This window comes from Amphiprion ocellaris, chromosome 23 (assembly GCF_022539595.1).
Source record: "Amphiprion ocellaris isolate individual 3 ecotype Okinawa chromosome 23, ASM2253959v1, whole genome shotgun sequence".
NCBI classification, from domain to species: Eukaryota; Metazoa; Chordata; class Actinopteri; family Pomacentridae; genus Amphiprion; species Amphiprion ocellaris.
The window spans coordinates 25,809,788-25,825,562 of NC_072788.1; the positions used below are offsets into that span (position 1 = coordinate 25,809,788).

Here is a 15,775-nt window from a genome sequence, read left to right on the forward strand (position 1 = left end):
CGTCACACAACTTTCACTGTGTGTGAGTCTCAATCTGCTGCAGCTGCTGAACTCCAACACCCACAATGCACTGCAGCCTCAGCACTGTACAAGCAGAATGTCTGAAAAACTACCACAGAGACACAAAACTACCACAAAGAGACACAAAACAACCACAAAGAGACACAAAAAACCCACAAAGATGCAACTAAATAACTCAGAGACAATCTGCAAAGAGGTGCAATTCTTAGTGTGGTCGTGGTTGTGTGTGTGTATAGAGCGTGTGTGTAGAGTGTGTAGAGTGTGTTTGTATAGTATGAGTGTGTGTGTGTGTGTGTGTGTGTGTGTGTGTGTGTGTGTGTGTGTGTGTGTGTAGTACTTCCTGCTCTGCAACTTCCAGGTGAGAGAGTCGGCTGAGAGACCTTCAGTGTGAGCGAGGAGGCAGCAGGAGGCTGAGACGTATAAAAGAGCTGCTTCCTGCTGCTGGGTGCATTTCACCGCCGACTGCTGCCCTGAGAACAGCTCCGAGTCTACCTGCACAGGTACGCACGCACACACACACGCAGACACACGCACACACTGAAACACACACTGTCCCCTGGAGTAGACCTACCGACAACTGGACAGTAGGTCTACTCTAGAACTTCCTCCAGGGGACAGTGTGTGTGTTGCTGATCAGTGTGTGTTTCTGATCAGTGTGTGTTGCTGATCAGTGTGTGTGTTATTGATCGCTGTGTGTGTTATTGATCAGGATGTCGTGGGACAGCTACATCGCCGATATGATGACGCCCGACCACACTGGGTCAATTCCTGTCGAGCAGGCGGCGATCTGTGGGTTCACCCCGGGTCAGGAGAGCATCTGGGCCAGTTCTGATGGCCTGAAGGACATCAAGGTACACACACACACACGCACACACACAGACACACACAGACACACTCACACACACACACACAATCTAACACACACACACGCACACACACACACACACACACACACACACACACACACAATCTAACACACACACACAGACACACTCTAACACACACAGACACACACACACACACAATCTAACACACAGACACAGACACACTAACACACACAGACACACACAGACACACTAACACACACAGACACACACTAACACACACACACACAATCTAACACACAGACACAGACACACTAACACACACAGACACACACAGTAACACACTAACACACTCTAACACACACACACACAATCTAACACACAGACACAGACACACTAACACACACAGACACACACAGACACACTAACACACACAGACACACACTAACACACACACACACAATCTAACACACAGACACACACTAACACACACACACACACACACACACACACACACACACACACGTCCCTGTTTTTCTGTCCACACCCCTTCCTGCAGGTAGAAACTTCACTCCTCGTTTTTTTTGCGGAGATACGAGCTTTTAACTGGACATCACACCTGTTGTCATGACGACAGCGCGTGTCCCCCCATTGGTCGATCGTCCCTCGTTAATTTTTTGGTTAAATTTTTTTTCCGGGTCTTCTTCTTCTTCTGATCTTCTTGAATAAGGTGAAGTTCCTGTAAGAGTCGCCCGACGACAGGCTGAACGCTGCGTCTGATTTGCCGATTCCTGCTCATTTATCACATATTTGTTTTTGCTTGTTTCAGTTGATTTTTTTTCCTTCCATAGAAGAATAGTGTGTATTTTTATAAAGTTTTACTGTTTCATGTAGTTTTTATAAAAGTGACTGAGTTCTCAGTTTTTCTTCTTATTGAGTAATACGGAGTTCCTGTAAAGTTGCCCGACAACAGGCAGAATGCTGTGCCTGATTGGACGATTTCTGCTCTTTAATCACATATTTGTTTTAATATTTTCAAAATCAGCATTGAGCTCAGTTTTTTGCGTTTCAGTAGATTTTTTTTCCTGATACAGAAAAAAGGCGTGTCTTTTTTATAACATTTTACTGTTTCATGTAGTTTTTTTTGTGTGTCTCACAGGTTTTCTTCTTGCTGTTCTTGAGGAATACAGAGTTCCTATAAAGTCGCCTGACGACAGGCTGAACGCTGCGTCTGATTGGTCAATTCCTGCTTAAAAAAATGCCTCATTTGTCACACATTTGTTTTTCCTTGTTAAAAATCAGCACTGACCTCAGTTTTTTGCATTCCAATAGATTTGTTTTCCTGATGTAGAGCAAAAGCGTGTATTTTCATGAAGTTTTACTGTTTCGTGAAGTTTATTTAAAAGTAACTTGGTGTTTTTGGTGATTTTATTCACCGGATGGAACCAGAAACATGAATTTGCTGTGCTGATACAGGGCAGGTAGATGTTTTTTTGTAGTTTTAGTGAGTCTAAACGGTGTTGTTGTGCCACCCGGAGGCTCACATTCCTTCAGTGGATTCTGTTGGAACTCGTCCTCGGCTGCTGAACGCCAGCTGAAAGGACGAGCCTTCAGTCGGTTGGTTTGAGGCGTCGGCTGCAGCTTTTTTGCAGTTGCAGAAGTTTCCGGGTGTTTGTGGTTTGCAGGCTGCAGGTTTGATGCCTTATAAGGTCAGAGACACGATGTGGAAGAAAACACTTCTGGTTTTCACGAGGCAGCGGGGCGGCGGGTTTCCTCTCTCACCGCTTTTAGAGAAGAAATAGTTTGTTTTAAATGACTTTTTTATTTTGTTCTTCTTCATAAACCGCTGAACTCTGACAGAAGAACAGAAGCTTTCAGGTCCAGACTCTAGTTCTGGATTCAGGTCTGAACTTCTTAAGAACTTCTACCTGGTTGTCTTCAAACCATCTCTGAGGATCTTTGGCTGTTTGCTTCATGATGCTGCCGCCACCATGCTTCACATCATGATGCTGCCACCACCGTGCTTCACTTCATGATGCTGCCACCACCGTGCTTCACATCATGATGCTGCCACCACCGTGCTTCACATCATGATGCTGCCACCACCGTGCTTCACATCATGATGCTGCCACCACCGTGCTTCACATCATGATGCTGCCACCACCGTGCTTCACATCATGATGCTGCCACCACCGTGCTTCACGTCATGATGCTGCCACCACCGTGCTTCACGTCATGATGCTGCCACCACCGTGCTTCACATCATGATGCTGCCACCACCGTGCTTCACTTCATGATGCTGCCACCACCGTGCTTCACATCATGATGCTGCCACCACCGTGCTTCACATCATGATGCTGCCACCACCGTGCTTCACATCATGATGCTGCCACCACCGTGCTTCACATCATGATGCTGCCACCACCGTGCTTCACGTCATGATGCTGCCACCACCGTGCTTCACATCATGATGCTGCCACCACCGTGCTTCATGTCATGATACTGCCACCACCGTGCTTCACATCATGATGCTGCCACCACCGTGCTTCACATCATGATGCTGCCACCACCGTGCTTCACATCATGATGCTGCCACCACCGTGCTTCACATCATGATGCTGCCACCACCGTGCTTCACATCATGATGCTGCCACCACCGTGCTTCACATCATGATGCTGCCACCATCGTGCTTCACTTCATGATGCTGCCACCACCGTGCTTCACATCATGATGCTGCCACCACCGTGCTTCACATCATGATGCTGCCACCACCGTGCTTCACATCATGATGCTGCCACCACCGTGCTTCACATCATGATGCTGCCACCACCGTGCTTCACATCATGATGCTGCCACCACCGTGCGTCACATCATGAAAACACTAAAGAAAAGAATAAAAAAAAAATCAAAGAATGAGACAACAAATAAATAAATAAAGGGATTCAATTAAATCAAAGCAGCAACACAAAATTAAATCAACACATTTAGTGAAGACCGGAAACATTTAATTATTAAAATAAAAATCAAATAATAAATATAACATTTACAGAACAGAACAAATGAATAACTCACACAGGAACATATTACATTACTATTTAAAAAAGAAAATAACATTAAATGAAAACATATTACACAGAATAAACATTAATTAATTATAAAAATCGAAACAGGTGAATAGATAAATAAAATATGAAATTAAATTAATAATAACAACAATATTAAATAAACAATTAAAACAGAGAAGTTATTAAATATTTAAATCTAATGATTTCAAAAATAACAACAAAATAAACAAATATATTCCAGAAGGAGTGAAAACAATAATATTTATAAAATAAGAATAAATAATTCAAAAGGATGAGTTCGTAAAAGCAATAAGAATAAATAAATACATTTCAAACAGAGGAAACAGATTTTACAGATTAATAAAATAAAAATGAAAAATAAGAAAAATTCAACAAACAATCAAAAAAGAACTAATAATAATAATAATAATAATAATAATAATAATAATAATAATAATAATAATAATAATAATAATACAACATTTAAATAAATACATGTTGCATGGAGCAAGTAAGTAAATTAATTATTAAAATGTAATTAATTTTTTTAAATAACACCAAAAACTTAAAACTATTATTATTGTTATTATTAGAAAAGAATGATAAGTAAACTTTAAAATGGAGTCAAAATTATTAATTTAAAAAATCAAAAAGCGATGATGAGTTTAATAAAATAATAAATTCAAAAAAATAACAAAATTAAATAATTGAAAATAAATAAGCTTTGAGAGGGGTAAAAACTGTTAATGATTAATAAAATAATGATGTAAAGGATGACTCAGAAAATGAAAGAAGAGATTAAAATAAGAAAAACATAAAATCAGTTTAATAAATGATAAAAAGAGAAAAAAGTATTAGAAAAGGAAACAACAAATTAAATGAATAAAAGAAAGGAGAGAAAACAACTAATTAATAAATTAAATTTAAAAAGTTATTAGAAAATGAGACCAAAATATTAAATTTATTAAACAATAAAAAGGGAAAACTTAAAAATTGATTTTATTCCATTTAAAATAGATTCATAGAATTTTTTGTATTCTTTTATTCATCTTATTGAAATGAACCCTTTTTAATATTTTATCTCTTTTTATTGTGGATTGAATTGATTTCACTGTTACTGTTATTTTAATTAAATTATAATTATTCTATATTCTAATATCTAATATTTATATTATAACATTAATATGTAATATATATAAAATTATACAATATATGTAAATTTATGTTATATGTTATCATATAATTAATATTTTCATTATCAATTATTGTATTTTTTTAATTCCTTGTTTCATTTACTGTCATCCCTTAAATAGTTTATTTTATTAATCAACAGTTTTTACTCCTTTCTAAGCTTTTTATTTATAATTCGTTAATTTTACTTATGTTTTTGAATTTATTCTTTCATTTAACTAGTCATCCTTTACATTTTTATTTTATTGATTTTTACTCCTTTCAAAGCTTTTTAAAAAAATATTGTTTTAGTTTATTAAACCTTTTATTTTCTATATTTTGGCTGTTTCCTGTCTATTTAATTTTACTGTTATTATTTTAGTTGTTTTATTTATTTAGTCGTTTTATTGAACATATTTAGAGAGAGAAGCTGTGAGTAGTTCAGGGACGAGGGATCGGTGGGAAAGCGGAGCGTCGTCCTGCTAACGCTGCATCTGTCTGTCTGTCTGTGTGTCTCTCCAGCCGGCTGAGATCACCAAGCTGGTCGGGGACAGGAACAACTTGTACCAGAACGGCGTCTACATCAGCGGACAGAAGTGCCGGATGCTCAGAGAGTGGATGGACGGCGAAGTTCTCATTTTTGACCTGAAGACGGCGCCCAACGACGCCGGCGAAGCGTTCAGCGTATGCGTGGGAAAGACCACCCAGGGTAGGACGTCCAACCTCGTCCTTAAACGCCTCCCAGAACCTCCTGTCTCTGACCTCCTCTTCCTCTCCACAGCTCTGGTCATCGCCAAGGGTACAAAGGATGCATTGGGCAACCAGGTGAACGCCAAGGTGTGCAAAATCGCCAAGCACCTGAAGAGCAGCAACATGTGAGACTAGATGGTCGCCTCCTCCTCCTCCTCCACCTCCTCCTCCGTTTGACCTCGCAGCTGTATTCTGTCGTCCTCAGGGACCGATGACGGTGTTCAGAGTCCGTGTCGTGATGCAATGACTGTGTAGCAGCTGTTAGCATGTTCACACGTGACCAGACTGCACACGCGTGTTTTGAGCAGGAGGCCAGTGTTACACGGAAAATATTCACAGTCAGCTGATCCAAATAAAGAGCATCATGTTTATTCTGATACTCCGAGGGCTCATGTGTGTTTCTGAGACCAGATAATCTACCAGATAGTCCAGGTTTATATCAGTTTACCAGATAATCCAGGTTTATATCAGTTTACCAGATAATCCAGGATTATATCAGTTTACCAGATAATCCAGGTTCATATCAGTTAGTTTACCAGATAATCCAAGTTTATATTAGTTCACCAGATAATTTAGGTTTATATCAGTTAGTTTACCAGATAATCCAGGTTTATATCAGTTAGTTTACCAGATAATCCGAGTTCATATCAGTTTACCAGATAATCCAGATTAATTCACCAGATAATCCAGGTTTATATCAGTTTACCAGATAATCCAGGATTATATCAGTTTACCAGATAATCCAGGTTCATATCAGTTAGTTTACCAGATAATCCAAGTTTATATCAGTTTACCAGATAATCCAGGATTATATCAGTTTACCAGATAATCCAGGTTCATATCAGTTAGTTTACCAGATAATCCAGGTTTATATGAGTTCACCAGATAATCCAGGTTTATATCAGTTAGTTTACCAGATAATCCAGGTTTATATCAGTTAGTTTACCAGATAATCCAGGTTTATATCAGTTCACCAGATAATCCAGGTTTATATCAGTTAGTTTACCAGATAATCCAGGTTTATATCAGTTAGTTTACCAGATAATCCGAGTTTATATCAGTTTACCAGATAATCCAGATTAGTTCACCAGATAATCCAGGTTTATATCAGTTTACCAGATAATCCAGGATTATATCAGTTTACCAGATAATCCAGATTAGTTCACCAGATAATCCAGGTCTACATCATTTTACCAGATAATCCAGATTAGTTCACCAGATAATCCGGGCTAGTTTACCAGATAATCCAGGTTTATATCAGTTTACCAGATAATCCATGTTTATAGCAGTTGACCAGACAATCCAGGTTAGTTCATCAGATAATCCAGGTTAGTTTACAAGATAATCCAGGTTAGTTCACCAGATAATCCAGGTTAGTTCACCAGATAATCCAGGTTTATATCAGTTTACCAAATAATCCAGGTTGGTTTACCAGATAATCCAGGTTAGTTTACCAGATAATCCAGGTTTATATCAGTTTACTAAATAATCCAGGTTTATGTTAGTTAGTTTACCAGATAATCCAGGTTTATATCAGATAGTCTGACTTTTTAAAATCGTATTTTGATTCCATGAAGCCAATTTTCTAATAACGTAATGAAGTTCTAGAGTAGACCTACTGACAACTGTAAAGACCTCTGATTAATATCTGAAGTTCTAAAGTAGACCTATCGACACCTGTACAGTAGTCGGTAGGTCTACTCTAGGACTTTCTCCAGGGAACGTTCTTCTCTATGGACTTCAAGGAGCTGGAACCCTGGAGATCTTCCCAGTCTGACGGTAAATATGCTAAAGTTGTGAGTTGTTTGTGTCACCATGCAGCGTTATTGACGCAGCAGCTGGCTGAATGCGATGGATGCAGCTGCAGTTATATTTAGGCTGCACTACAGCGGACACACTTAAAGGTGAAGGGTAAGGTGTGTGTCTGTGTGTGTGTGTCGGGGTTACTGCCCTTTGCAGTGAATGCTAAGCTGGTCTCACATTTCCCCTTTAGACGCACTTTGACCTTCTCTGTGGCGCTGAGGGACCGTCGCTCAGCGTTCAGTCCACAGGTTCAGATCCTGAAGCACATGAAGGAACAAGAGTTTCAACCAGCATCACAGACACCGACCATAATACTGATAATATTACCACTAATACTGCTAATAATTCACATAATAATACTGCTAATATTACTATTAGTACTGCTAATAATACTGCTAGTAACACTGCTAATAATGCTGCTAATAATACTGGCAATAAGATGACTAAAAATACTGTTAATACTGCTAATAATGCTACTAATACTGGCAATAACACTACAAATAATTCTGCTAATACTGCTAATAATACTGCTAATAATACTGCTAATAATACTGGCAATAATACTGGCAATAATACTACTAATGTTTGGTTGTGTTGCTGGTTACTGGTTGTGTTACTAATTACTGGTTGTGGTTCAGGTTGTGTTGCTGGTTGTGTTTATTGTTGTCATGCTGGTTGTGTTGCTGGTTGTGTTGCTGGTTGTGTTTCAGGTTTGAGGTTGTGTTACTGGTTATGTTGCTGGTTGTGTTACTGGTTACTGGTTGTGTTGCTTGTTTCAGGTTGTGTTTCAGGTTCCATGTTGTGTTTTTCCTGCCCTCCAGTCCAGCTCTTTGCAGACGCTCCCTCCTCCTCCTCCTCCTCCCTGCAGCAGCAGCAGCGTCTATAAAAACGCTGCCGGCTGACAGTTAGACACTTTCCACGTCAGTTGGACGGTCGGACGGACAGACAGACAGACAGACTCTCCTGTGATCAGCAGCCCTCAGGTTGGTTCAACTCTTCATCTCATTCTATTACCTCTGGAACTCTAGTTCTCAGTCTGTCAAACTTTAAACAGAGTTCCTCTGGATCCTGTTTGATCCTCCAGCAGCCTGAACGCTCCGACTTTCAGCTGCTGAAGGTCACAGACAGCCACCTGACAGGCAGGGACCAGGGCTAAAGTCTAGCCTACAGCCTGACAGGCAGCAAGCAGGGCTAAAGTCTACCAACAGCCTGACAGACAGAGAGCAGGGCTAAAGTCTAGCCTACAGCCTGACAGGCAGAGAGCAGGGCTAAAGTCTAGCCTACAGCTTGACAGGCAGAGAGCAGGGCTAAAGTCTAGCCTACAGCCTGACAGGCAGCAAGCAGGGCTAAAGTCTAGCCTACAGCCTGACAGGCAGCGAGCAGGGCTAAAGTCTACCAACAGCCTGACAGGCAGCGAGCAGGGCGAAAGTCTACCAACAGCCTGACAGGCAGCGAGCAGGGCTAAAGTCTACCAACAGCCTGACAGGCAGAGAGCTGGGCTAAAGTCTACAAAGCCTGACAGGCAGAGAGCAGGGCTAAAGTCTACCAACAGCCTGACAGGCAGAGAGCAGGGCTAAAGTCTACCAACAGCCTGACAGGCAGCGAGCAGGGCTAAAGTCTACCAACAGCCTGACAGGCAGAGAGCAGGGCTAAAGTCTACCAACAGCCTGACAGGCAGAGAGCAGGGCTAAACTCCAGAGGTTATCTCTCCAGAGGTAAATGATCCTGGATGTCAGTCTTTGTTGTCTGATGCATTTTTATCTGGAATATTAGCTGCGATGTGTGTGTGTGTGTGTGTGTGTGTGTGTGTGTGTGTGTGTGTGTGTGTGTGTGTGTGTGGTACAGTAAAGGCCATCAGTATCAGGTTCACTGTAAATTCTCAGCTGTTGTTCTGTTTAAAGATGAAACACTTAATGAACCCACATCAACATTACACAGTACTGAGTACTTCTAGTAGTACTTTTCCTGTCAGGTGATGTTCAGCAGCTTCTGTTATCAGCTGTGAGTCACACACTTCTTTAAATGTCAGGACAGTGTGTGTGTGTGTGTGTGTGTGTGTGTGTGTGTGTGTGTGAGTGTGAAGAAGCCCTGACCTCAGTAGAGAGCTCCGGTAAAAGGTCACTTTCAGTATAAATAACAGACCCTGGACCCCCCTATCCTCTGCAGCTCAGTGGTATCTCCCTGCCTGCTGCCTTCTGATTGGCCGTGGGAGGCAGTGGGCGGGGTCAGAGCTGTCAGAGAGGCAACATGGCGTTACACAGGATGTCTGCAGCAGGTCACGCAGACACACACACACAGACACACACACACAGACACACACACACAGACACACACACACAGACACACACCATTCAAATGTGACTAACCTTTATTGAACCCTTGTTGAGCTGCTCAGTGTTTCCTCACAGGTGACGTCACACCTGCTCACCTGGTGACATTGTCTCTGTGTGTGTGTGTGTGTGTGTGTGTGTGTGTGTGTGTGTGTGTGTGTGTGTGTGTGTGTGTGTGTGTGTGTGTGTGTGTGTCCCTCAGTCAGGATGTCCATCACTAAGATTCACGCTCGGGAGATTCTAGACTCCAGAGGAAACCCCACAGTGGAGGTGGACCTGTGGACGGCCAAGGGTGAGTGTTCCACTGCAGGAACCTTAGATCTGACCACAGGAACCTTAGTTCTGATTACAGGAACCTTAGATCTAACTACAGGAGCCTTAGTTCTGACCACAGCAACCTTAACTCAGACCACAGGAACCTTAGTTCTGACTACAGGAACCTTTGTTCTCACCAGAGGAACGTTTACTCTGACCACAGGAACCTTAACTCTGACCACAGGAACCTTAACTCTGACGACAGGAACTTTAGATCTGACCACAGGAACCTTAACTCTGACCACAGGAACCTTAGTTCTGACTACAGGAACCTTTGTTCTGACCACAGGGACCTTAGTTCTGACTACAGGAACCTTTGTTCTCACCAGAGGAACGTTTACTCTGACCACAGGAACCTTAACTCTGACCACAGGAACCTTAACTCTGACCACAGGAACTTTAGATCTGACCACAGGAACCTTAACTCTGACCACAGGAACCTTAGTTCTGACTACAGGAACCTTTGTTCTGACCACAGGAACCTTAGTTCTGACTACAGGAACCTTTGTTCTGACCAGAGGAACGTTAACTCTGACCACAGGAACCTTAACTCTGACCACAGGAACTTTAGATCTGACCACAGGAACCCCAGCTCTGACCACAGGAACCTCAGATCTGACCACAGGAACCTTACATCTAACTGGAACCTTAGATCAGACCACAGGAACCTTAGATTTGACCACAGGAGCCTCAGCTCCGACTACAGGAACTTTAGTTCTGACTACAGGAACCTTAGATCTGACTACAGGAACCTTAACTCTGACCACAGGAACCTTAACTCTGACCACAGGAACTTTAGATCTGACCACAGGAACCTTAGCTCTGACCACAGGAACCCCAGCTCTGACCACAGGAACCTCAGATCTGATCACAGGAACCTTACATCTGACACCTGGAACCTTAGATCAGACCACAGGAACCTTAGATCTGACCACAGGAGCCTCAGCTCTGACTACAGGATCTTTAGTTCTGACTACAGGAACCTTAGATCTGACCACAGGAACCGAACCTTTAGAACCTCTTAGGGCACCAAAATATCTGAAGCCCTCTAAAGATTCAATGTTCCTGCCTGAAGCTAACCTCCAGCTGTCCTTCAGGCCTCTTCAGGGCTGCCGTCCCCAGCGGAGCCTCCACAGGAGTCCACGAGGCCCTGGAGCTCCGTGACGGAGACAAGAGCCGCTACCTGGGCAAAGGTAGGAGGTCACATGGTCAGCAGGTTCAACGGCGGGCAGACAGACGCTAACATGTGTGTCCTCACAGGAACCATCAAGGCTGTGGAGCACGTTAACAAGGACATCGCCCCCAAGCTGATCGAGAAGGTACCAGTTAATGATCAATCACTACTGACTCCAGAGGCTGCTGCTGGGGCTTCAGGCTAAGGCTAATGCTAGCACCTAAACTGTCTGTCCAGAACCTCAGGCTAATGCTAACACTTTAACTGTCTGTCCAGGACTTCAGGATAATTCTAACACTTTTTAACTGTCTGTCCAGAAGGTCAGGCTAATGCTAACACCTTTTACTGTCTGTCCAGGACTTCAGGATAATGCTAACTCTTTTTAACTGTCTGTCCCGAACCTCAGGTTAATGTTAACACTTTTTAGCTGTCTGTCCAGAACCTCAGGCTAATGCTAACACTTTAGCTGTCCGTCCAGAACCTCAGGCTAATGCTAACACTTATTAGCCTTCTGTCCAGAACCTCAGGCTAATGCTAGCACTTTTTAACTGTCTGTCCAGAGCTTCAGGCTAATGCTAACACTGTTTAACTGTCTGTCCAGGAGGTCAGGCTGATGCTAACACTTTTTAACTGTCTGTCCAGAACCTCAGGGTAATGCTAGTACTTTTTAACTGTCTTTACAGAACTTCAGCGTTGTCGAGCAGGAGAAGATCGACAAGTTCATGCTGGAACTGGATGGCACCGAGAACAAATGTAAGAATCTGATTTAATTCAGTTTACTTCAGTTTCACCAACTGGTTGTTTTCTTTTGGTTTCATAGATAAATAGAACCGGATGTCATCTGCATAAAGACGGGTATTTATGTAGTGTTTCCTAATAATGCTGTCTAAGGGCAGCATGTAGAGAATAAATAATACTGGTCCTAACACTGAACCCTGTGGAACTCCATAATTAACTGTGTGTGTCATCTGTCTGCCTCTCACCTGTCTGTCTGCTCACCTGTCTCCCTCTCACCTGTCTGTCTGCAGCTCAGTTCGGTGCTAACGCCATCCTCGGAGTGTCGCTGGCTGTCTGTAAAGCCGGAGCAGCAGAGAAGGGAGTTCCTCTTTACCGCCACATCGCCGACCTCGCCGGACATAAAGACGTCATCCTGCCAGTTCCGGTGAGTGGGAGGGGCTTGTGTCTAGTGGGAAGGGCTTGTGATGAGTGGGAGGGACTTGTGATGAGTGGGAGTGGTTTTGGCTCAGACTAACCAGAACTTTGGTTATCAACATTAAAATGGTTTTGTTTGTTTTTAGCTGCTAAATTAACCATGAGCCCGTTAAAACTGCTCCTGTCCAACCTCGTTAAATATGAAAAACCCCTTAAAGTGAATGTTCCTTGTTCTCCAGGCCTTCAATGTGATCAACGGAGGCAGCCATGCCGGCAACAAGCTGGCCATGCAGGAGTTCATGATCCTGCCGGTTGGAGCCGCCAACTTCCACGAGGCCATGAGGATCGGAGCTGAGGTGAGCCCAAGTTTCGCTCTGAGGCGCCACTAATGCTAATGCTAACGCTAATGCTAATGGTGCCATCGCTGTCTGTGTGTTCAGGTTTACCACAACCTGAAGAATGTCATCAAGGCCAAGTATGGAAAGGATGCCACCAACGTGGGAGATGAGGGAGGCTTCGCCCCCAACATCCTGGAGAACAACGAGGGTGAGAACGTTAGCATCACTTCTGTTAGCACAGCTAGTCTGAGTCACGTCAGCCATATTATACACCATAATTTAAACCTCGGGGCAAAAGTGTTCCAAAGAGAACCAAGAATAATGAGAGTTAAGACTCTAAAGTGTTATTTATTATGTTAATTTAACTGACTGATGTAAATACGAAGGTTAAGACTCTACAGTTATTTCCGTTAAACCCAACAACACAGCATTCTCCACCACATGAACGAATTACTGTGAATGACTCTGAGCTCATATCTTTGACACCCTACTGATGAACGGTTGGTTCCTCCAGCTCTGGAGCTGCTGAAGACGGCCATCGAGAAGGCCGGGTACCCCGACAAGATCATCATCGGCATGGACGTGGCCGCCTCTGAGTTCTTCCGCAGCGGGAAGTACGACCTGGACTTCAAGTCGCCCGACGACCCATCCAGACACATCAGCGGAGAGCAGCTGGGAGATCTGTACCGCAACTTCATCAAGAACTACCCCGGTAAGACAGAGGACTAGACCAGAGTACCTGAGTACAACTTCATCAAGAACTACCCTGATAAGACAGAGGACTAGACCAGAGTACCTGAGTACATAAATACTGGGACTGAAAGGAACCTTGTATCAGTCAGACTGGTGCTGTGGATCTTTAAGCCTCCGGTAGAGAACCAGACTGATTAACCTGCTTCAGATGTCGTTCTTGTTGAAAATGTGAAGACCTTTAAAGAGTAAAATCCCAGTAGACCTGTCTGACTCCACCTGTCACCTTCTAAAGACTCACCTGTTCTACCTGTCTGACTCCACCAGTTCAGTCCATTGAGGATCCCTTTGACCAGGACGACTGGGAGAACTGGTCCAAGTTCACCTCCTCCGTGGACATCCAGGTCAGGGGACTTCCAGTTTAGCTCTGTGATACTCAACAACCATAACAATCTGACACAGACTCACCTGTGTCTGTTCTGACCAATCAGATCGTAGGAGATGACCTGACGGTGACCAACCCCAAGAGGATCCAGCAGGCGGTGGAGAAGAAGGCCTGCAACTGTCTGCTGCTCAAAGTCAACCAGATCGGATCAGTGACCGAGTCCATCCAGGCGTAAGAACCTGTCTGTCTGTCTGTCTGTCTGTCTGTACGTCTGTTTCTTCACACAGTCAGATGAAGACTTTCCTAAAGTTCATACAGAGAAAACAACAAAATAAATACCTCCTTTAGAACCATCAGAACCAGGCTGAGGGAGGCAGACATCTGCTTCACCTGGTCAGGGTGAGGTTGGAGAGAACAGGAGAACCCTAGCAGAACCAAGAGAACCAAGAACGTTTTGGAGATCAAATCTGATCAATCTAATTTCCTTTTGTCTGTCCATGTCTCTCTCTCCCTTTACCTGTCTCCCTCTTCCTGTCTGTCTCTACCTGTCTCCCTCTACCTGTATCCCTCTTCCTGTCTGTCTCTTCCTGTCTGTCTCTACCTGTCTGTCTCTACCTGTCTCCCTCTTCCTGTCTGTCTCTACCTGTCTCCCTCTTCCTGTATCCCTCTTCCTGTCTGTCTCTTCCTGTCTGTCTCTACCTGTCTGTCTCTACCTGTCTCCCTCTTCCTGTCTGTCTCTACCTGTCTCCCTCTTCCTGTCTGTCTCTTCCTGTCTGTCTCTACCTGTCTCCCTCTACCTGTATCCCTCTACCTGTCTGTCTCTACCTGTCTGTCTCTCAGGTGTAAGCTGGCTCAGAGCAGTGGTTGGGGTGTGATGGTCAGCCATCGTTCAGGAGAGACTGAGGACACCTTCATCTCTGACCTGGTGGTTGGACTCTGCACCGGACAGGTAAACAGAGCACAGGTAGACAAGTAGACAGGTAGACAGAGGACAGGTAGACAGGAGGACTGACAATAGAAACTACCTCTTTTCTCAGGCAGTTTTAGTTTTCAATGAGGAAACACTTTAGTTTCTGTTTCAAACCAAACCGAATAAACTAGTTGTCCTCAAGTTTTACCTGTCAGACTGGACTCACCTGTCAGACTGAACTCACCTGTCAGACTGGACTCACCTGCCAGACTGAACTCAACTGTCAGACTAGACTCACCTGTCAGACTGGACTCACCTGTCAGACTTAACTTACCTGTCAGACTGGACTCACCTGTGCAGGTGGTTTGTAATGTCTGGAAGTCTTACTAATAATCTTCCATCTGTCTGTCAGATTAAGACTGGCGCCCCCTGCAGGTCGGAGCGTTTGGCCAAATACAACCAGCTGATGAGGTGAGGACTTGGAAGCAGTTTCACAAAATACAAGTCTTTACTTTTCAAAATAAGAGCCCCAGTAACGTGACCTCTGACCCGCAGGATCGAGGAGGAGCTGGGAGACAAGGCCAAGTTCGCCGGCAAAGACTACCGCCACCCGAAGATCAACTAAGGCCCCGCCCACCTTCCTGCCTACCAACTGACACCTCACGACCCCTGAAGCCCCGCCTCCTCCACAGCAGGTGGGGGGGAGGTCAGAGGTCACAGCGGGTTCGACCCGCCTCCTAAGCTGTAATTCCATGAACCAAGTTTTCTACAAACGGTGAATAAAGAATGAAACCACCTGAGTGTGTCATTTAAGGAAGGTAGAGAACCCGGACGTCCTGGAAGGTAG

The 15,775-nt window shown here is 43.7% G+C and overlaps 2 protein-coding genes across 3 annotated transcripts; both read left to right on the forward strand.

The window, feature by feature from the left end:
- The first annotated feature begins 365 nt into the window (after window positions 1-365).
- Window positions 366-6,210, forward strand: pfn1 (profilin 1). Its single transcript, XM_023293407.3, has 4 exons — window positions 366-521; window positions 731-872; window positions 5,604-5,790; window positions 5,863-6,210. The coding sequence occupies exons 2-4, from the start codon at window positions 732-734 to the stop codon at window positions 5,958-5,960; spliced, it is 426 nt and encodes a 141-aa protein (XP_023149175.1). The 5' UTR covers window positions 366-521; window position 731; the 3' UTR covers window positions 5,961-6,210.
- A 2,283-nt stretch (window positions 6,211-8,493) lies between these two features.
- On the forward strand, window positions 8,494-15,724 carry eno3 (enolase 3, (beta, muscle)). Of its 2 annotated transcripts, none has more exons than XM_023293411.3 (14): window positions 8,494-8,617; window positions 10,167-10,256; window positions 11,377-11,472; window positions 11,540-11,598; window positions 12,137-12,206; window positions 12,482-12,615; window positions 12,845-12,961; window positions 13,046-13,151; window positions 13,458-13,655; window positions 13,961-14,037; window positions 14,125-14,249; window positions 14,859-14,967; window positions 15,341-15,399; window positions 15,484-15,724. In XM_023293411.3, exons 2-14 carry the CDS (start codon window positions 10,172-10,174, stop codon window positions 15,551-15,553), a joined length of 1,305 nt encoding a protein of 434 aa, XP_023149179.1. In that variant the 5' UTR covers window positions 8,494-8,617; window positions 10,167-10,171; the 3' UTR covers window positions 15,554-15,724. The 2 variants fall into 2 exon arrangements, with proteins under 2 accessions (XP_023149179.1, XP_023149180.1); XM_023293412.3 differs by having other exon boundaries at window positions 8,562-8,617; window positions 10,171-10,256.
- Window positions 15,725-15,775: the final 51 nt, after the last annotated feature.

Excerpts from the sequence above, each read along its gene's own strand:
- pfn1 (XM_023293407.3), top strand. The coding sequence starts at position 732 with ATGTCGTGGGACAGCTACATCGCCGATATGATGACGCCCGACCACACT. Across the intron at positions 873-5,603 it reads ATGGCCTGAAGGACATCAAG|CCGGCTGAGATCACCAAGCT; the intron begins GTACACACACAC and ends GTGTCTCTCCAG. Across the intron at positions 5,791-5,862 it reads CGTGGGAAAGACCACCCAGG|CTCTGGTCATCGCCAAGGGT; the intron begins GTAGGACGTCCA and ends TCCTCTCCACAG.
- eno3 (XM_023293411.3), top strand. The coding sequence starts at position 10,172 with ATGTCCATCACTAAGATTCACGCTCGGGAGATTCTAGACTCCAGAGGA. Across the intron at positions 12,962-13,045 it reads CCATGAGGATCGGAGCTGAG|GTTTACCACAACCTGAAGAA; the intron begins GTGAGCCCAAGT and ends CTGTGTGTTCAG. Across the intron at positions 14,968-15,340 it reads TTGGACTCTGCACCGGACAG|ATTAAGACTGGCGCCCCCTG; the intron begins GTAAACAGAGCA and ends TCTGTCTGTCAG.